This window comes from Lontra canadensis, unplaced genomic scaffold (assembly GCF_010015895.1).
Source record: "Lontra canadensis isolate GAN:19392208 unplaced genomic scaffold, GSC_riverotter_1.0 scaffold41, whole genome shotgun sequence".
Classification (NCBI taxonomy): Eukaryota; Metazoa; Chordata; class Mammalia; order Carnivora; family Mustelidae; genus Lontra; species Lontra canadensis.
In genome coordinates, this window is record NW_022631035.1 from 6,190,473 (window position 1) to 6,211,910 (window position 21,438).

The 21,438-nt window shown below is 55.7% G+C and overlaps 2 protein-coding genes across 7 annotated transcripts in view; both read right to left on the reverse strand.

Moving 5' to 3' along the window:
• Positions 1-5,843, reverse strand: part of SLC9A3R1 (SLC9A3 regulator 1) — a 17,312-nt gene extending 11,469 nt beyond the window's left edge. Inside the window, exon 1 of the mRNA XM_032870685.1 lies at positions 5,241-5,843. Coding sequence (XP_032726576.1) covers positions 5,241-5,702 — 462 coding nt within the window. The 5' untranslated portion in view covers positions 5,703-5,843. The remainder of the gene's footprint in view (positions 1-5,240) is intronic.
• Positions 5,844-6,963: 1,120 nt separating this feature from the next.
• RAB37 (RAB37, member RAS oncogene family) overlaps positions 6,964-21,438 on the reverse strand; it is a 56,270-nt gene continuing 41,795 nt past the window's right edge. The window contains exons 1-10 of one of the 6 annotated variants that reach the window (XM_032870690.1): positions 15,023-15,186; positions 12,398-12,508; positions 11,279-11,320; positions 10,664-10,730; positions 10,532-10,584; positions 9,562-9,627; positions 9,077-9,121; positions 8,936-8,992; positions 8,782-8,858; positions 6,964-8,587 (exon numbers count right to left, since the gene is read on the reverse strand). In XM_032870690.1, the coding sequence (XP_032726581.1) occupies positions 8,482-8,587; positions 8,782-8,858; positions 8,936-8,992; positions 9,077-9,121; positions 9,562-9,627; positions 10,532-10,584; positions 10,664-10,730; positions 11,279-11,320; positions 12,398-12,508; positions 15,023-15,115 (717 nt within the window). In that variant the 5' untranslated portion in view covers positions 15,116-15,186 and the 3' untranslated portion in view covers positions 6,964-8,481. Of the gene's footprint in view, positions 8,588-8,781; positions 8,859-8,935; positions 8,993-9,076; positions 9,122-9,561; positions 9,628-10,531; positions 10,585-10,663; positions 10,731-11,278; positions 11,321-12,397; positions 12,509-15,022; positions 15,191-18,276; positions 18,388-21,438 lie in introns of those variants that run through there. The other 5 variants (XM_032870691.1, XM_032870695.1, XM_032870693.1 and 2 more) reach the window with 5 other exon arrangements.

Below are 21,438 nucleotides of genomic sequence, written 5' to 3' on the forward strand. Positions count from 1 at the left end.
GGGGGGGGGGGGGGGGGGGGGGGGGGGGGGGGGGGGGTGCTGCAGGGAAGCCCCAGAGCCAGCAAGGATGGGTTCTTAGGACTGGGGAGGGGGGGAGGGGTTGGGTAAGGTAGAGACTTGGTGGGTGGGCTCCGGATCCCAGCCCATCACAGAGAAGGATGGGGCCAGGAGCCACACCACTTCTGAGCTGACGCATTTTCCTGGTGATGCCGCAAAGGATACCCCCAAGAGACAGAAGCTACCGGGACCCTTCCTTGCAAGGAGCTGGTGAATGTATTCCACTCACTATGATGGCTCGTATGTAGCCCAGAATGCGATGAGCAGAGACGCAGAGACCCCCAGCTGGACAGTCGGGCCCTCAAATACAACCCAACTGCATGGCTGAGTGGCTATGCAGGCACTGGAGTCAGAGAGAATTCGGGTAACACCCCCGTCCACGTGGGAAGAGCCCTGGGGCTGCCCACCTGAACTGACCAAGACTCCGTTTCCAGGGGGACATGGGCACTAGTATCTACCTCATGCTGTAGTTTTGTAGATTGAATGACGTAAGGCATATTATTTTTTTAGAGATTTATTTATTTGAGAGAGAGAGAGATTTGGGGCTTGATCTCACGACCCTGAGATGACCCTGAGCGGAAATCAAAACTCAGATGCTTGATTTGCATCTGAGTGGATGAGCCACTTGGATGGACTGAGCCACCCAGGTGCCCCGACACAAAGCATGTCTAGTACACAGCACACTGCCAGACACTAATAATGATTATCATTTACTGAGCAATCACTATCCGCTCACAAAATGGAGAAACTAAGACCTAACTTGCATGGCTGTCATAGGAGAACCATGGAAATCCATCAATATCTTTAGGGCACAAGGCTGCACTAGAACTGAATTTCCTTCCCCGCAGGGCTGACTTCATCTCAGAGCAGCAAAAAGCAGAGCATCTCATACTGGCCTCGAGAACTCTGGCTTCTTTCCATAGAAGGCCTGCATCTCTAATTCCTAAGTGGTCCCTCACCTCCCCAGGGCCCCGTGGGATGGGAACTCTGGAGAGGAAGAGAACGGCCCACATCTAGACATACGGAGCGTGCCCCATTCTGTCTCCAAGAGAATTCTCTCCAGAATTATTGATTTAACTTTATAGGAAGCTGAAGGTAGGAACCAGGGGAGAAGAAATCCCACATCTGTGGCTTCAGAGACGGAACCACACTCACACCATCACATACCCTGTCTACTTCAAATCCGAACAGTCTCCCGAACTCCAACCTGCCAGCGGGAAATGGCCCGCCTATCCTGGGCAGGAGGTTGGGAGGCTGCCAGTGCATTGTACCCACCCACTCACCCCCCTTGCTGCCTGGGATGCTTGCACTGTTCCTTTTTTAATTTAAATTTCATTTATTTACTTTTTTAAAGATTTTATTTATTTGAGAGTGTGTATGAGTGACCTGGGTAGGGGGGATCAGAGGGAGAGGGAGAGGGAGAAGTAGACTCCCCACTGAGCAGAAAGCCCGATGCAGGGCTCGAGGCTCCATCCCAGGACCATGACCTGAGCTGAAGGCAGTCACTCAACTGACTGAACCATTTAGGTGCCCTGGATTTATTAAGCAGGCTCTGTGCCCAGCGTGGGGATCAAACTCACGACCCCAAGACCAAGAGTCACAAGCTCCACGGACTGAGCCAGCCAGGGACCCCAGCCTGCACTATTTCTACCTCTGGGATCAGGGTCAGCCAGGTCTGGCAAGAATGCACCTCAAGCCAGGCACTGATACACACACCTATTATCTCATCAAACTTCCCCAAAACCCTGCAAGATGGGTTCTGGTGTTCCCATTTCACAGAAGTAGAAGCTGAGGTTTGCAGGGAACAATGGACAATTTTACCTCTCTAGTCCCCAAATGGAAGCTGCTAGCAGGCAAGAAAAAGGAGTAGGGAGGTCCTGTCTGGAATTTCGATCTCTGGGGGTGTTGGACCGAGATGAATTAGGATAAAGGTGCCTGATGGCTACTATGCACTCGTTCATTCAAAAATTATGTGAGCCCTCCCTGCTCTGCAAGAGGCATAGAACCGGGGATATAAACACAAAGCAGCCACAACCTTCACCCTCCTCACCATTGCAGTGGGTCAAGATCATGAACAGGTGATTTGATTGTTGCGCGCTCATAGCCAGAAAAGATGCAGAGGACAGGGAAGAGGAGGAGAGCAAAGAAAAAGCTCGTTCTGCCTTCGGGATGGAGAAAAGGCTCTGCAGGCTGTTAATGGTTTTGCAGTGTGCCTCATGGAGAAGGGAAATGACAGGTTCCCAGACTGAAGGGTCTCGTCGGGCTGCCAGACTGGGAAAGGCTGTGGAGCACCTTCTGATTATTCCAGAACACTGGCCTCCGACCGAGCATTCAGAAAGCACCAGGCTGGGACACAGCAGCACTTGCTCAAGGAGGGGCAGGTCCAGGGCTGGTGGCCCAAGGGTGGGCATGTAACAATCACTGTGAAATACTTATCAATTCAAATACCAACATTCGCTGAGCGGTTCCACGCCAGGCATGGAGCTACTGCCTTTATGGACCTCCCCATGTAACCCCCACCCAGTGTGGCCGCCCCTACGCTCCCAACTTACACAGGAGGAGACAGAGGCCTAGGAGGTTAAGTCACTCCTGCTCGAGGTAGCTCAGGCCTGGGGCCCATCAGCACTGGGGGGGGGCAGGGGCTGTGAGCAGGGGTGTTGCTGCTCCTCCTTTGGAGGGGGTGGGGAAAGCCACCAACGGAGCAGGTGGGCACAGCTGCAAATCCCTCCCCCTCCTCCTCCAACAGTACTACAAGCATCCCACACCCTCTGCCTGTAGAATTCTCCACCCAGGGTGGTCTTCCCAATGAGATGTTACCTGCCACCCAATCTCTGCGTGGCACTTGTCCACCGAACGCTTTTTTCACGTGTGAGAACCAATGAAGATACCGTAACAGTCCCCACTTTGCAAACAAATTCAGGCTAAAACTAATTAGTAAAACTCAAATTCCTTATATGAGATGCCTTTAGGAAAAATGTCAGTTTTACTGTGTTTACTGACTTTTTTTTGCAATGACAGGGCAGGTCACCTGCATGGCCGCCACACCAGATTTCATGGGCATTTCTTACCAGAGAGACTGGCACAAATGCCCAGGCAGAAGGTGCTCAACTCAGCATCCACCTGGGGCTCAAGTATTTCCCACTATTCGTAAAACCCTAGAGGAAATAGGGGTGACTGTAGGACAACACTCCCCATTTTACAGATGGGAGAACCAAGGCTCAAAGAAGTTCTGTGACTTGCCTGTGGACCTAAAACCCCAAGAGGCCTGGTGTTGGTGTCCCCAGGACCAGCTTGAAGGTATCCTACTACTTCTCCTGGCCTGAGAAGTATGTGCAAATGCAGATGTCCCATCACCAGCTGGGGGAATCCGATTCTGCGGGTCACCCAGAAAGCAGAAAGTCAAGCTCCACTGCTTTTCCAGATAGCATGGTGGGAGAGCACAGGCTGGGTCAGGCCACCATGCCCCTGGCACCCTCCAACTCCCCTCGGATCCTTTCTCACCCAGCAGCAAAAAGACCAAAAAAACACAAAAACAAAAACCAAAACCACACCAACCAAAAAAACCCCCACAAAAAACCAAAAGGGCAAGGGGAGGAGCTGAACATAACGGCATCTCGGCGGGGGATGGGTAGTGGGGAGGTGGTTACTTGTGCCAGTGCCAAAGTCCAAAAAAAAAAAAAAGAGGGAAAGGCATACTGCTACACTCAGCTCAGCACAAAGTTCAAACGAGATCCTGCCTGGGATCAGAGATCATGGTTTCCAACTCCCTGGTGTCAAACCCCTGCCAGGGATGCCCCGGCCCCTCCCCCATCCTTGCCAACGCCAGCTTGGCAGTGGCAGGAAGCACGAGCCCAGCGGCCCTGGTATTGCCAGCGCCCAGCTCTGGCTGGACAGGGCTCCTGGCGACCTCACTTCCTTCACTTCCACCAAACCAGCTGGTCCTCTGGGGCTCCACCTTCTACCTTAAGGCTGAAGGGTGCCTTTTTTCTGTCCAGAGAGGCTTCTGCTGGCATCACGGATGCCCCTGCCACACGCTGCCACCAGGTGGAGAGCTGGCCCAAGCCGACGGCCCAGACTCTGCTCCCCCCAGTCTGCACCCTACGGCCTCCCCCCTCCTTCACTCTCTGGGGACACAAGGCTCTCATCACAACTCCCGTTTTGCTACTGCCCCTCCTGCAGCTGATCCAAACTTGGATCGTTTGGGGAAACACCAAAGATGGGCAAAAAGCAACCAGTCAGCTTGGTGTCCAGGGGACTGAAGTGAGACAGGCAATGACAGGGCAAGACCACCTGTCCCTGGTAAGTTCTGCTGGCTTCTGCAGGGCCCTGCGACACCAGGCTACTCTCTCCCCACCTTCCTCCCATGCCCTTTCTTTTCCTCCGAAGTCCTCCCCTCCCTTCCCAGATACAAGCCAGCTTACGCCTCACATTCCTGAGACTCATAAATCCTCCCGGTGGCAGAGTCGCCACCACCCCCGGAGACGCCTCTGCACCTCCTCCCCGGACCCCACCCCCACACATCGCCCGGTGGGGCTCCCTCTCCTTAAAAGTCACACCGTACTTCAGGAGAATGAAATCCCGCCAGGCTGAGGTTAATGATACACGCACCCGCCCGAGGGGGGGGGGGCGCTGTCTGGAGAACCCTGTCGGCGACCCCTCCCCTCCTGGTGCAGGGGCTCCGCACAGAATTGGGAGTTGTTATTCCTCTAGCTTTCTGAAGTCGGGTGGCGGTTGCTTCACCCCAGCTGCAGCTACCATCCTCAGGGGCCGGGGAGGAAGCTGGCACCTCTGGGGCGGCAGGGAGTGGGGTGTGCGAGGAGGGACAGAGTTGGAGGATTCTGAAGAAGGGGAACAGACACCGCCAACAGAGCCGAAGAAAATGGATCGCGCGCTCCTCTGAGCTGCCCTCTCTCACTCCCGCTCCCAAAAGCCAAGAGACAAGCAGTGCAGGTGGCGAGGCGCTCAGGGTCCCAGCCCAGCCTGGGAAGGGGCGTGGGGGTAACGGGACGCAGCCCCAAGCCAGTGCGACCTGCCGGGAGGTGGAAGCAGTCTCCCCCTCGAGGATCCAGTTTCTGAAAGAGGAGGCGGGCGCGCGGCTGGACGTCCGAAGGGCGGCTGGGTCTCCTCTCGCTTCCCCCTCACACCCCCCTTCCAGTCGCCCCCGGGTTAGGGCCCACACATACCCGCTCTGGACGGCTCTTCTCGGTTTCGCGCGGCTCCGGCGCGGCGGCCTGCGGCTCATTTTCGCCACCAGCCTCCTGCGCCTCGGTAGCGGCCGGGGGCTCGGCCTGCCCGGGCCCGTCCTGGGCGTGCAGCAACTCCTCCCGGACCTGGACACCCAGCTTCTGCAGCCGCTCGTCCGTCTCGGGGTCGACCACCAGCAGGCGCACTGCGTTGAGTGCAGCGCGGATGCGGCTCACCACCTGCTGGTGGGTCTCCTTCTCGACGTTCTCGCCGTTCACCTCCACCAGCCGGTCTCCGGCCAGCAACCCCGCCTTCTCGGCTGGTGAGCCGGGCTCCACCAGCCTGATGAACTGGCCCAGCTTGCCCTTCTCCCCGTGCAGGTGGAAGCCGTAGCCGTTCGGGCCCTTCTCCAGACAGCAGAGCCGGGGTAGGGGCGCCCCGGCCGCCGCGTCCGCGCTCATCTCGCCCTGCGACGGCTCAGTGGTGCGACTTGGGGTCCCGTTGGGAGCCGGAGGCGGGACGGCCCAAACTTTCTCCCCGCCCTTCGAACCGGCAGGCGGGAGGAAGCACTGCAGAGAAGCCCCGCGCCGCCGGTGGGCTGCGCGAACAGGTGTGCGGCGAACTGCGGCCGCGTAACTGCGAGGAATCCAAGCCGGAAAGCGCGGACCAATCTACACCCAGCGCGGCGACTGAGCCCTCGCGACTCTGCGCCAGCCCCTTATTCCGGGGGCGGGGCCGCACCGAAGGTGTGGACATCGCGGCCCAATCAGAGACCACGGGCAGGGGCGCTCGGGCCGGGTGAACGACGCCGGCCAATGGGAACGCGCGGGGGCGGGGACCTGTGCTCGGCGCGGCGCCCCGCGGCGCTAGAAGAAAGAGGGCTCAGGAAGTGGAAGTGTTTGTTACCAAGTGGCCGAAGTTGAGGCGGGGGGCGGGGCGAGTTCCCGGTACTGGGCGGAGGGGCCCTTAGGCTTCTGGTTTTCTCTCAGTTTGGCGGGGATTGAGGCAAGCCAACCCACGGATAAAGGAGTCTTAAAGTTTTAACGACCTTTAGCTAAATCCTCTTGTGTACTCCAGTGAGGGGTTGGGAGGGTAGGAACTGGGGAGCGGCTGTTGCCGGGGAAACCGCTCCAGCTACGGGGCGGTGGGGTCCCAGAAGCCTTACGAGTAAGACTAGGTCCACCTCCGACCCAATAAGGTTGTTTGAATAACGGTATTTTCCCCTTCGTGGGTTTTGCGTTGTCCAAGGACGCACGCTTACAGGGGTGCGGGCTCTCATCCTCGCTGGGACAGTATGAGGGCTCAGTAGGGAACCCAGGCTTCCCGGGGCTGCCCACTGGAAACAGGCCAGCTAGGACAAGGGTGTGAGCACTGGCCTCCGCGTTTGGCCAGTAAGTGGGGGAAGAGAGGCAGAACAGAGGTAACCAATCTCTTGAGTGCAGGGCAGAGGGAAAGGAGCCCTGGCTTTTTTCAATAGGGGGGAAAGAAAAGCCCAAATGGGACCTTAGGACAAACCTTCTTTCAGTTTCTTGCAGATGAAAGGCTGCTCACAGAAGTTGGGGAGCAGACTTTTAAGGGTGAGGTGAGCAGTTGGGAGCATTGATGGATGAAGATCAAATGATTTGGGCAGTCAATGACCGTTCCCCCAACATGCAGTAACAGTTAACATTCTCTCCCCTGCCCCCTCTCCAAGCGCACCTCAAAGAAGCAATGGACAGGGCGTGCTTTCCCAATTCTGCAGTTTAATTCTGAAAACACAAATGCTAGAGGCCCAGAGCCAGCCCCTATGACTGGAATGCCTGCGACCTGCCTTGGGCCCCAGAAAAGCCCAGCAAGGTCAGGCTCCTCCCTGCTCTGAATGGGAGAAGCCTTGGAGAGCTTCCTTATCAGGCCCAAGTCGGAGCTGCTGACTCTGCTCAGAGAGCAAGATTTCTGCCTTGAAAGCAAATGCAGTAGCCTTAGAAATGTGCCGTGTGTACTTCTTACTCTCCAGGTCATGACCCACATGGCTCCTGTCCACCTCCGATGGCCAGGGTTAGGGTTTTGTGGGACAGGTGACCTTGGCCCCACATAAACTCCTTGCTGCCTCTCTCCTTAACCCAATCTTACCCACGTGACTTTGTTTTCTACACATTGTGTTGATTTACCCAGAAATGGGTGACCTCTTACTCCTTAACCTGGCTCAGTGGGAAGGGACATAAAGCAGTTTTGGCTGTGGTGGTGTCTGTCTGAAGGGAAAAGGCATGGTGGTCAGGGAGGAGACCACGCTTGGGTTGGGCGGGGGGATATGTGTGGGGTGAGGTTTGCCTGGTTCTGCCTCCCACCTGCTCCAAGAGTCAGGCGTTCCTCCTTATCGGATTCTTAACTCAGTAGAAACACTGGAGCTGCTTGAAGTAGCCTGTGGGGCTGCCAATCTCCAAAGTGTTGAGACAGGAGAAAAACCTTTCCCTAGCTGTGACCTTAGGAATCTAAGGGCATAAGCAAAAAGGTAGAGATCCCTCCACCAGGGATTTGGGGAAGGGGAAAAAGAGGGGCTTGCCCCTGGCACCTGAGGTCTAGAGAATAGGAACCAAATGTGTTCAGTCTGTGGGCTGGAGGAAAAGGGGTACATCCCAGAGTGAGGCTAGTAAGGCCAGAGGCAGCCAATACAGACCTAGTCTGTGCTACTCCTCTCTCCCTTACCCACCGAGCTCCATTACTGCCCAATCTCCACATCGATTATCTTCCCTGAGCCTTGGTCTGGCACAGGGGCGCATCTTACTGGGGAAGACATTCTGGGGGAGATGGAGGAAGTAAAACCGTGGTCTGCTGCACATCTCCAGCTGAGGTGAGGGCCCCAGTGGGGTCACGGCCTGCCCTCCTGCTGCAGAAGTGCATCACTGCCCTCTGGTGCTGAGCTGGAGAATACCACCCTTGTCAAGGCAAGGAGAGAGCCTGGGGCCCCTAAGTCCTTAGTACCAGAAGGCAAAAGGACCACCCGTTCTGTCTCTTGGTTTTCTGGTGCCCACCCCTCCTTTTTTGTATTACATTATGTATCATTAAAGTGAAATAAATACTCTACCCTCCCCCAGGATGTAGGGAAGCTACAGGAACTAAGGTAAGAGTGGGAGTACAGCTCCCTCTTGGGAAGGGGCTGTGCCCTGGGTCCCCCGATTCCCATCCGTTCAGAATAAACCAGATCTGGGGGAGACGGCTGCATCCGTGGGGGCCTCTGGAGCCTCCTTTCAGCCCCTTTGGGATTCATAAGAAGGAGCAGCAGCTGGGCTGTTTCTTCTGGGATTCCACAAAGTCTCGGATCTGGAAGTGGGGCCCATCGGGCTGCCACAGGGCTCTGTACTTCAGCTCCCTTGAAGAGGAAGAAGCAGTGGGCTGGGCAGGGAGTGAGGAACTGTACCCTCCCCACTCCCATGGCCTGGGGCTACTGGACATAGGAGGCCCAGTGCCTGTAGGGACAGGGGCTGGGCCAGGGGCCAGGCCCTACTGGATTCCCAGTTGGTGCCACCCCGTCCCACATGACTCCCGTCCATGCTCAGCTCTTACTTGGCAATGGCCAGAAAGGCTAACTCCACATTCATGCCCGTCTTGGCACTGGTCTCCATGAAGGGAACTCCGTACTCCTGCCAGGAAGAGAATGTCCTCAGGGCCAGCCTCTGGCTGCCCCCACCCCTCGCCCTGCCCACGGGCAGTCACTTACCCTGGCCAGTGTCTCTCCGTCCTCCGAACGGATCACCCTTTCATTGCTCACATCCGCCTGTCAAGCCCAGGTGGGTCACTCTGGGGAAGGAAACCTCCACCCCCCCGCCTGCTCCTCTCCTGCCTGGGCTGGCCCCTTTACCTGCAGGAGCAGCCACTGCCTGCCCTCTGCTGGTGGCCTTTGGGACTGCGGGTGGTATGATTGGCTTGGAGCCAGGATTTCTGCCTTGCTCAGGCTGAGTTACCCAACTCCCAGCCAGGGGATCCCACTGCCACTTGGGGAGATGGGAAACTCTCCTTTGGAGGGGTGTGGTGACCAGCCTCAGAGGGGTGACAGTAGTTGGGACTCAGGTTTTAGCTCTTCATCTGTGACTACTTTACTGGGATCTAGTGGGGGCTGAGCGTCTGGGCAACCCTGGGTCTCTCAGATGGCAGCTTGGGCTTTCCCTGGAGGGGGCCATTTCCAAAGTGTTAAGAGGGCAGATGAGATGGGCTGAAGCTGCCAAATAGGTCTGACCGCTGACCTGGAGTCTGGGAAGAATCCTCTGCTGGAAGGACATGCAACTAACCCTCTTGGGACTTGTGTGGGGCTCGTGAGAGGGGAGGCGCAGGGATGGGCTCACTCACCTTGTTGCCCAGCAGCATGATTACCACATCCCTCTGGGCGTACTCATGAATCTCAGTGAGCCAGGCCTGTGGGAGAGGGTGAGCTGAGCCAGGCTGTGCCTGAGAACCAGGCCTTCTCCCCTCCCTCTGCTCCGTCCTTCTCCTGCCTGTTTGGTTTACACTGGGCTACTCACAGGCCCCCTGCCTTCTCTTATCTGCCTCTTTGTTCTGGCCTCTCTGGTCCGGATCAGCCTTCCTTGACCCAACCCCAAGTGTGCAACTCCCCGTTCTATGGAAGATGCAGGTAGCAGAGCTTGATCTCCTAAATCAGCTGGTAGTCCCCAGCGATTTCCCGGAGTGACTCACGGAGGATTCTAGCGACACATAAGGGCTTAGTGATTGGAAAGATTGTGATGGATTAGTGATGTCTACCAGGAGCCGGGAGTTGGAGTTGGAGGTGGCAATGCACGTGCTGTGGATTTCCATCCTCTGTATAAGCTGCTTTATATCTACGTGTTTTGGTCCCCGAGCGCCCCCTGCCCCCCATGTGCTTGCCAATCCCTTGAGATCAGGGAGATGTGAAACCCTTACGGTGCTGGACGTGCTCAGGGCTTGTACTTACTGACTTTTCATCCCTACTCTGCAATAGTTTGGTAAGGACAGACCTGCTCACTGAATCACTGTCTTTGCCACCTGGGTAGTTGTCCAGGGCGGAGCTGGGTACAGGGCGAACTCGGTCAGGAACTGCACTCACGAGTCACAGCCAGGTCCGAGCAGGTGGCACAGGCACCCAGCGGCCTGCCTGGCCTTCCCGCCCACAGGCCGACCAGATGCCCAGCGTTAGGTTATTCCTTTTGAGTCACAGCGCAGGTGTTTTGAAAAAGGCGGCAGTGTTGCCTGCTCTGCCCCCTTCCCCGCAAAGCAGGAAGCAGTCCTCGCTCGCGGAGGGCCCGCCTTGGCTGCTGCTGGGGGGCGCATGAAGGGGACCTACCCGGATATTGTCGAAAGAAGATTTGTTGGTGATGTCATAGAGCAGGAGCAAGGCTGCAGGGGGAGAGAGAGATCACACAGGGGACGTGGGGCAGAAGGATGAGTCTCCCAGGTGGGCTGGGGAAGGGCTTACCCTGGGCATCTCGGTAATAAGCATGGGTGACACTGCGGAACCGCTCCTGCCCGGCTGTATCCCAGATCTAGGAAGGGATGGACAGACGGTCAGAGGGAGGCGGTGCGCCGGGACCGGGCTGCGCGGAGGGAACCCATGCTGGAGTCCGACAGCTGTGTGTGTGGGGGGGACGCTTCTTGCTCTAGGGGCTCAGGGCCTTCCGAACATACGATGATATCCGCGGTGTTACGGAGCTCACGAGCTCGTTCAGGCTGCGGCCTCTTCCCTAGCCCAGGGCTTGGGGCCGTCCAGTCTCCCAGAGCAGATGAGACCTGGGAAACTGGAGAGGAGCTGGAGCAGGGCAAGCCCGTCTGCAGGCACGAGGAGCGAGCGGCCTTTGAGCCTTTGAAGGTAGAGAGTGTGCCTGGGAACTGCTTTTTGGGCCACCCTCCTCGCCCTCCTCGAACAAACAAAAGCACAAAAGCTGTTTCCTCTGGGCCCCACAGGAAATTGTCCCAGGCTCAGGGCAGGGCTGCAAGCCTCCTGTGGTTTGGGTGCAGAGCAGGGGCTGGGTGCAGAATAGGGGCGGGGCCCTCCATCCTCCCCGCTCCCCGGCGTTCTGGACTTTAGTCTCACCTGCAGCTTCACCTGCACACCATCCACCGTCACCACTTTGTTCTGAAAGAGACAGGGGCAGGGGGAGGGTGGGTTAGGATGGCGGGGGAGGCTTGGATCCTTGACGTCCTACAGAGCGGCAGACGTTCTGTTCTGGTTGCCTCCCGGGTTTCGAGGGGGTGCAGTGAGCCCCAGAGACATCTCCAGTCAGATTTCCTCTTCAGGGCAGCAGGACCCCGTCTCCAGAAGCTCCCCCCTCCCCTCCCTGCCCCATGGCAGAGTTCTTTTGGGGACTCGTCTGCTCCTCTTACAACATGCCGGGGCCTGACTCTCCTGACCTCAGCAAGTGACTCAGGGCTGGACACTGGGGGCCCCGCCTCTTTCCCACTTTCATCAGTGCCTCCTGGAGCTCAGCCCCAGCCTGCAGAACAGAGCCCTAGAGATAAGATGCCCGCCTCCTCCACCTCGCATATCCTGGGCACAGCAGAGGATGGGTCTGCAGGGTGGTCTTTCCCTTTAGCTGTTCACTAGTTCTCCGAAGTGAAGCTTGGGTTCCTTCCCATTGGGAGGGAGGCAGCCGGCCTCTGCATGGCCTCTCCCCCACCCCACCACCTGGGTTAGACCTTACTGTCCTGGACCCTGTGGGTGGAGAATGGCAGAGCGCTATACAGCCCTGACGCAGGTTTGTAGGGGTGGGTTCCTCGAGACCACAGGGAGGGAGGCTGATGAGCTTGGCTTTTCAACCCAGTGCAGTGGGGTGCTTCCAGGAACTCCAGAAAGACCTGTTGACCTCTGAGGCCTTGCCAGAAGGGCCTAGCTCAGAGGGCCATGAGCAAGACAGCAGAAGGCCAGGAAACTCAGCTCCCACCCTGGGATGTGTCCGTCCTGCTCTGGGGCAGAATTTTAAGACTCAGCGTGTCATTGCTCAGATTCTGTAGGCGGGCAGAGAGCCCCTCCACCATGCCTGGACTCCTTGAACCTGGCCCCCTCTGTGGTCCCAAGGGGGAGCACCCCTGGTGCCCTCTGGGGAGTGGCCCACAGCGGCTTTGAGGAGCCAGGGCCAGAGAGGACAGCACACTGTGCCTGAGCCCTGGCCTGCCCCGGCTTGCTGCTGGGAGGAAGAGCCTGACGCCACCTCACCCTGAAGTCTATGCCGACCGTGGCTATGAAGGTCCCGGACAGGAAGGCCCCGTCTTTGAATTGGATCAGCAAACAGGTTTTGCCAACGCCTGAGTCTCCCAGAAGCATCACCTAGGAGATGGGGGGGGGGCAGAGGCAGTTACTGGGGAGTTGGGGCCAATTTCTGGGCTTCCAGGGCGAGACCCCGGGAAGAGGGGCAGGGGGCCAGAGGGCCAGGGAAGGCTGCTGTCCATACTAAGGGCCACCTGCTTCTAGAAAGCCCGATGCTGCCTTCACCTTTCTCTCCTCTCGACTCCTTGGCTCAGCTCATTTCTCAGGCCCTCCCTCCGACTCTCCTGTCCTCACCCAGTTTCCTGTGTTGAGACCTCAGCACTCACAAGTCAGCAGATGTGCTTGGTGGCCCCGAAGAACCACCACTTCCAGAAAGGAAGTGTTAATACTGTGGACAGGGATTATCACCCAAGGGAGGCTATCAGATCTGATGGGGCAGGCACGGTTGTATGCAAAAGCACATTCTAAAATTACCACTGCGGTTGTTTTCTTTTTTCTGGTCACAGAATTCATCTGGAAGTCTCTAATGACATTTTATGTTTATAAAAGGGTTGCGTGAACTAGGGAGGATTGAAATTTATACCGAAACGGGGAGATGATGAGTCTGAATTTCCTTCTGCAGAAACCTCCCAGGTGGGACAGATGAATGCAAATTAGCATCTCTGGGTCATTTTAGGGGAGGGGATGTGGGGTGGGGTTTGTCCCTGCCCTCGTGTTGTCTGGTCAGTCTCTGCTCATGATCTTCTTTCAGAGACAAGACAAGCGGGGACAGGGAGAGGGAGCCTTCTGTCCAGTCATTCCTCAAGTTTGGAGAACAGAGGTCTGGACCTAATGCTGGAATTTTCCCAGTTGGCTGGTTAGATACTTAATGGGTTGAGCAGGGACTAGGTTTGAGTTATTTTTGAGGCTCTGACCTTGACAGTACTAGGATTAGCTAACTTTGGTGGAAAGGTAAGGGGACTGAGCAAAAGGTACGTGAAGGCTGGGGTTTTGGCTTGTAAATGGCTACTGGGGGACTTTGGGAAGATTCCTTAACTGTTCTGTGGCATGCTTCCCACAGTGGCTAGAAGGGAGGAAGGATAATTTCACTGAGGACTCTTTGGAGTCTGTTAATGACTTGGACCAAAAATGCTGATGTCAAGTGCCTGAGACTCAGGGAAGAGTAGCCTGGGGCTGGGTACTCCCTGCCTGCGGCTCTCATTCCCTCTAATTTGGCCCAAGGAGCTTCTGCCAGGCTCCTCCCACAGATGCTGCCTGGCCCACGGGAGATGGAGGGCTGGAGGCCAGGCAGCCCTCTGGAGCCAGCACTTCTCCCTGGCTCCTGAGGAGGAAGGAGGGAGGGTGAACTCTTGCAAACTTTTCAGATCACAGCTGTCTTGAACAAAAGTTGCTCACCAGCCCCCCAGCCCCCCAGCCAGGTGATTCCACCAAACACAACTGCCCAGCCTTGCCACCTCCTAGACAAACAGGCCAGCTGGCTTCTCAGGCCAGGAGGTCAGGCAGTCCCCACCAGCCTGGGGCCTGGGCCTTAGCAGCTCCTCCTCCCCTGAAGGCACAGGGGCCCATTTCCTGCCACCAGCCCACACAGGACGCCTATCTCAACGGCTCTGGCTGGGTGACTTGCAAAGTGGCTTCCCCTGAAGACTGGGGGGTAGAGGCCCCAGCTCCCAGTGAGAGAGAGCCTGGGGTGGGGGTGGCGGAGGCCCCGAGGCACAGGAAGAGGTCGGTCTCCTTCAAGGCCCTGCAGCATGACACAGGAAGAGTGGAAGCTCTGTGCTCCCTCAGCCCCTCGTTCAGAGTTCCCAGTCCCTGCTCCTCCAGGGGCCCAGAGGGAGGTCAGACAGACCAGAGTCCATCGCCGCCCTCACCTGCTTCTGTCCAGGGCTGCCTCCTGCAGAGGGATCCAGCCCCAGAGAGGTGACCTAAGCTAGCCCGCAGGGGACTTGGGACTAACCAAGAGAATCTTTCCCAGGTTTAAAAATTCTCAGGCGGGGCTTCATGTTGGTTAGCAACAGCCTCCTGGAAGAAGGCGGGAGGAAATGGCTGCGGGAGCAGAAAGGAGGTGGTGGGGCTTGGGGGCACCCGGGGACCTACGGAGCTTGGGGCCTGAGTCTCCGCGGGGAGCTTAGCTGGGGAAAAGGCATTAACCACAATTGCTCCGCCGCCAGGGGGCGTCCCCTCCGCGTCTCCAGGCATCCCCATATTCCAGCATTTGTGGGTGCCTGGGCGCAGGAGGGTTGTGCACTTAACCCGTACGGAGAAGCACGGGGTTCCGGGGGATCATAGCAATCAGGGTGCAGCAAAAGAAAATGGGGTTGGGGTCCGCCGTGTGGGGAGTCCTTCAGTCCTTTTAACCCCCCTCTTCCCACCCTTGCTGAGCCAGCCCAGAGACCTAGACTAGGGCGTAGAGCCGGGGGCTGTCTCCACCCTTCCTCCCTGTTCGGGGAGACCAGGCTCCTTGGGGGAAGGGCTGAGTCCAAAGAAGACGCAGCCAGAAAGGGGGTTGGACCGGGGTCTCAGTGGCCCTCAGAGCAGGCTGGGGAGTCCCCAGCGCTGGGCGCAGTGCCCACCCACCTTGCCCGTCACATCGTAGCTCGGACTGCAGGGCGGGGAGTCCTCAGGGGCCTCTCCATCCCGAGTGACAGCGGCGCCAGACATGCCCGTCATGTCCCCTGGACCAGAGGTGAGCTAGGGCTGGTGGCGGGCGAGGGACAGAGCAGGGACCGCCCCGCTTTAGGCTCCACCTCATCCTCCCACCCTCCACCGCCCCGGCCCGGACCCCGACAGGCTCCTCCCTCCGTCCGGCCACCCAGACGACACCTGCCCCTAGAAGGCTGGCTCGCGAGGGCGCGCACGACCGTAGGGTCAGCGCCTCGGGGGCAGGGCAGGCGGCCCCCGAGCAAACTGTCCGGGCATCACTCTCTGGGGAGACGGGCCAAACGCAGCCCCAGGACCGGTCCCCCAAGGTCGCCCGCGGCCCGGGTTACGTTCCCCGGGTAAAGGTCCCTGGAAATCCAGCCTGACTCGCAGGGTCTGGCATCTGTGGGGCCCCGCGGTCAGGCGCCCGGGTTTTCGCTGCCACTGCACAGCGCGGCCTGCCCGCGGCGCCGGAGCCCCGGCCAGCTGGAGGCGGACGGGTGTCCCTGGGTCGCGATTGTGGGCCGGGGACTCTAGAGAGCGGCCGGGCGCTGCTTTTGAGAGAAGACGTGCACGGCGAGGAAGGCGCTCAGGCAGTTTTGCTTTTGCTAATGCACCCCAGCGCGAGCTCATCTGAATATGATTTTATTCACCCACTGAAATTCACCTTGCCCCACATTTACACTGTGGTTTCTTACGGTCCCTAGCGGGGTGCTAGGACTTTGACCCTTTATAGTGTAGATCACCTCTCATTTCTCCCTGACCTGTTGGGCTGCGTCCAGAATGAGCCATCCTGGGAAAGCCCCCCCCCCCCCCCCCCCCAATCTGGGAACTGCTGAAGGCGAGGCTGGCCTTATGCAGCCTGGCCCTGGACCGCAGGGCCTGGTCCCCTGGCCTGAAGCAGGCCTTAAATATTTGGTATTAAATAAATTCATGAAGTCGCGGATCATTTTAAGCAGGACATCCCAGCAATCCTGCAGCTCCTGGTGACAGAGAGTGGGAGTGTGAGCAGTTTTGTTCCTAGTAGGCTTCAGGGGCTCTGTGGTCATATTACAAAGGGACTGACGGAGGGTGTGTAGGGGGGTGGGGCACCTGCACCCCTTGACTTAGGTGTTGGGGGGGTGAGACAAGCAAGTGTGGCTTATCGGAGACTATAGGCCTGGTGGGCACTGTGTGTCCATGTGCCCCTAGCCCTGTGATTTTTGGCAGTGGCTGGAGCTGTTTTCCGGCTCTGGGCCTCAGAGAGCCAGCTGTGGGAGCCGAGAAGCTGTCTGGTACCCTGCAGACGTGTGTAATCGCCTGCTGTTTGGATGCCAGAGTCACCGGCTGCGAATAACACCCCAGCCCACTCTGAGCTCTTAAGTGCTCACACTGGAACCCTGCAGGGGCAGTGGCTTTCAGAGCAAGAGGGTAATGGATGACGAGAAATGAGAGCGAGGAGGTGGCGTGGCCCTTGCTCCCCTTCCCCTGCAATGGGTTGCATTACGTCCCTCCAAGCATCTGTGGCTTTCCTAGCCCCTCGTCCCTCAGAATGGGACCTTATTTGGAAGGGGGGGTCTTTGCAGATGTGACTAGTTAAGATGAAGTCGTATAGGAGTCAGGTGGGTCCTTAATCCAGTATGACTGGTGTCCCTGTAAGAAGACGAGCGGACACACAGGGAGGAGAGGCTCTTCAAAGACTGGGCTGGAGACTGGGGTGCTGCAGCCACAAGCCAACAGGTACCAAGGGTTGTCGGGAGCTGCCAGAAGCTGGAGGAGGCCAGGAAGGAGCCCCTTCTAGAGCCTGCGGAGGGGAAGGTGGGCTTCTGACTTCCAGCTCTGGTTTGTGTTGTTGGCTTGACCAAGACCGTCCTTTGTCCTGTGGTCAGTTTGGGGGAGCCAGGCCTGCCATGTGTCAGCCTGCTTCAGGCTCTCTGACCACATTCTTTCTTCCTTCTTAGAGACCAGGTGCCACATTTTTCTTATCAGGCTAGTGGCAAAATTTGGAGGTCCCACCCTTATGCATCTGTGGAGTGTGAATCAGAGTGTTCCCAACCACATCCACACCCACGTCCACCCCACTGTCTGCCCTCCGAGTCTGACAGGTGGAAGGATGGGCATGGAGTTGGGGGAGATGGCTGGTGGCTGTGAGGGCCCCCTGTGACCTCATGTGCTGAGGGGCAGATGGGGAACAGGCCCGTGGTGGGGGGAATGTCTGGCATGGCAGCCTGGTCCCAGGTCTCAGGAATTTTCTGGGCAACCTTGCTTTCCTGGGACTCAGCCCTGCCCTTCCCAGCACTCTGGAGGCTGGTCATGAGCAAACACTGGGTGCTGGTGTGTCGGGTTGGATTCCAGGCCCCTGGCACACACGCTGGCCAGGCTTTCATTTCTGCTCTACTCTGAATCCCTGCCCATCAGGTGTCCTTGCCTTCCTTCCTGTGATCCAGTGGGCAAGCCCAGTTTCTGGGGTCCTCTTGCCTCTTCCCACCAAGAGTGATGCTGCTGCATCCCAGCCCTAAGTGTGGTCCCACAGGCCCTGTGTTCTGCTCCATCCTGATCCTGAGGATATCCAGGGAGAGACAGAGTGCTAAGAATAAAACTTTAGTTCTTGGCCTGCCAGTTCCCTAGGACCCACACAACAGTGTTAAATTTGGACTATACTTAAAATCTGAAGTCATCCCTTTGCCTCTCCACATTCTTCTTGCCCTGGAAGGAGGACCTGAGCAATCTGTATCAAGATATTCTTTCTAGTTTCTGGTTGGGTCTAGCCAGTGGGGAGCCCCAGGAGGAGATGGGAGAGCAGGAAGGGAGCACGGTAGGAGGGAGCTGACTTGCCGCCCTGGCTAGCTTCCAGGAGGGGGGGGGAGTGCGTGTGTTTCTCCACTGAGGGTCAGAGCTCCTGGTAGCCAGCCCTCCCCAGGCTTTTGTCCCTGAGTTCTGGCAGTAGTTTGCTCCTCTTGTGTTTTTTCTTGTTTGTTTTTTGTTTTTTTGTTGTTGTTGTTATTGTTTTTTAGGCTAGGACTGGACCAGAGGCCCTGCACTATGCATGGGCATTGCACTAAGGCCCCCACCCCCGTTCCCCAACACCCTGCCTCCACCTTGGTAAGTAGCCTTCATATTAAACCTTGAATGATCCAGGGTGAGCGTCCACCTGTTTCCTGCTGGGACCCTGACAGAGACACACCAGGGCCCCAGAGTCTGGGGTCACTTACTGTGAATCCGATGCCCACGGTGGCCGAGAAGGAGCCTGGGATGAACTTGCCCTGGTCGAACTGAACCAGCAGAGAGGTCTTCCCCACGCCGCTGTCACCCACCAGGATGGTCTGAAAGGGAGCAAGAGAGGGATGAGAGTCTGCAGTGGGAGCTGGGCTTTGGAGACGCCATTGTGGCTGTGGGAGGGAGCTCCTTCTCAACACACACACACACACACACACACACACCCTGAACCCTTGATTCCCTAACTGAAGTCACTGAAGAGACATAGAAGGGACCCTGTTTCACCCCCTGTTAATGAACATCTGAGGTGACCATGAGAACTTGCCTCTCAGACTTCCCACCATAGGGGCATAACTGACTGAGAGGCCCTACTGTGTCCCCTGAGTCCCCCATAGATGTGCTTGCATCAAGGCCATCCTTATCATGGGCAGTTCCCAGCCAAAGGCAGAGTGTGGCAGGGACACTGAGGCAGGCCTGATTCTGGCCGACACAGGATTCCCCTTATGGCTGAATTTGGCTTGAGGACGATTTTGCAGATCGTTCCAGAGATTGCATGGCGGTCTCCCTCAGTTGGGGTCAGACCTGCCTCATGGTCTGTGGGATCTCCCTGCCTTTCCTGGCCTCTACCCAACTTCTTCATTTTTTTTTTTTTTTTAATTTTTATGTATTTGAGAGAGAGAGAAAGAATGGGGGGAGGGGCAGAAGGAGAGACACAAGCAGACTCCCTGCTGAGCACGGTGCCCCACATGGGGCTCAATCCCAGGACCCTGAGATCATGACCTAAGCCAAAGTCAGACTCTTAACCAATTGAGGTGCCCCACCCCACTTTTTTCATAGGTATTCCCCTTAATAAATTCCCTGCACTTTTAGTTCTCTTTGGCACCAGATTCTTTTTTTTTTTTTTTTTAAGATTTTATTTATTTATTTGACACACACAGAGAGAAATCACAAGTTGGCAGAAAGGCAAACAGAGAGACAGGGGGAAGCAGGCTCTCTGAGAGCCCGATGTGGGACTCGATTACAAGACCCTGAGATCATGACCTGAGCTGAAGACAGAGGCTTAACCCACTGTGCCACCCAGGCGCCCTTGGCACCAGATTCTTGAGAGAGTAACACAGTGGGTCTCCTGTATGGGAAAGTCTAAAAAAATAAAAAAAATCAGAATGTCTGGACATATGCCTTGGGAAGAGTTGGCACTTGGCCCTGGAACTGTTGGAGAGGACAGCATTTCAAGAGAAGTAGAGTTTGGGAAAGAAGGGAATGGCTACTTCTGTACCTGGAGGAAGTAGTGGGGAGAGTTAGTTGGGAAGGTCAGGTGCTATATTTGGAAGAAAATCATAAGCAATAGAGACGAAATATACATATACCTGGAAGCTGGTACTCAGCAGGCTCTCAATGAATGAATGAATGAATGGGTGGATGGACAGATGGATGAATAAGTTGTAAATGCCATAGTTTCAAAATGGACAATAGCTACTTTCCAAAGACAAGCATTCAGAGTCATTGGAAAGGCTCATCTCAATCAAGAGATGCCAACTTTAGCTGGACTTACAAAGCCATAAAGATAAAAAACACCAAAAATGTAAAAGCGTAGTGATTGACAGGGTCTCCTGAGGTTGGACCCATGGCCCCAACACTGTTTGGCTCTGACAGTGGCATTGAATGGGCAGCAGGGCAAACATGAGATTGTTTGTGATGTTGACTTTGGATGTCCCCTGACTGTTGTTCCCCACCTCCACTTCCCAAACCAAATTCAATTCAGCTTTTATTTCCTTCTGGGTTAAAGGGCTCCATTTGTTTGTTGTGTGCAGTGGCTTTAATAATTTACATCTCAAATCAAGCCTCCTTGGGCTTGAAGAAGTGCTTCCTGGAGAGACTATTCCAGAAGGTGAGAGGTCAGTCTCTCCATGTCCACCTTCTCCATTTACTAAAAAATATAACCCATTGACATTCTTTTCCTTTTTATCTTTTTCTTTTTTGGGGTGAAGGATTCACTTTCTTCTCTCAACATATGAAAACAGCTCCATCTTCTTGGGACCTTCTCTGGTTTGTTGGGGGGCCAAGGTCCAGGGTGACAGGGTTTAGCATTCCAGGTCCTGCTGAATCCTGCCTGGGGGCAGGGGCAGGATGCTGCTGCTATGTTTTGGTGCAGAACTTCTGAAAATCCTATATTCAAACCTGGCTTCCTGGTCAGTAGGAAGATGTTTGTCAGAGTAGGAAGAGAGGACACACTTGATTTGATAGCTTTTTTAAGCTTGATTTAGAACATTAAACTATTGAGACATATGGTATATGGATCTCCATTTGTATTCTAGCTTTGGTCCCCCACATTTTAGGGATGAGTCTGCCTAAATCCATTACCTTAGATACACAATGGAGTTACTCTCTCCACAACAGCTGCCAGGATTTTCTTGAAGTTTCTCTAGGTTGCCTCCAAATTTCCCTGCTTAGGGAAGCTGAATGTCAACCTCAGATCCAGATTTTCCATTGTACCTTCCCTCCCTTGGAGCATTTGTGAAAATGTTAATTAATCATGGTTCTAGCAGAAACTTTTGTGCCAACTTTGCCACCATTCAGACAGGTGTTTTTGTTCTTTTAAGAAACATTTAAATTAAAAAAAATTCAGACATATACTGTATTATTAGTTACTGGGGTAGAATTTAGTGATTCATCCGTTGTGTAGAACATCCAGTGCTCGTGGCATCAAGTGTCCCTCACAATGCCCATCACCCGGTTACCCCTTCCTCCCACCCACCTCCCCTCCAACAGCCCTCAGTTTGATGTTATGTCTTAAGTCATTTTGTTTATTGTTTCTGTTTGGAATTTCCAAAAGGAAATTTGAGGCGGCTTAAAACAAAACTATACAAGAGGGTGAATAAAGATGCTGCCTGAGGAAATCTTCTGCCCCACAGTGAGTTGGCTTGTTCCTATATCTGAGCCTTACATTTGCTTCTAGATTTCCTGGCAGCCAAGATAAAATGGGAAACCAGATGGGGTATGTAGTACTTACTGGTTGAGTCTTTTCAATCAGTGAGTATTTTCTCCTGCGATGCAGAGAGGAATGTCTTTGTGGATTCTTATATAAGGGACCTTAAGTGACAAAATGGGCAATTGTCATTTTGCAGAAAATGCAAAGTATTCCTATGGCTTTATTTTTT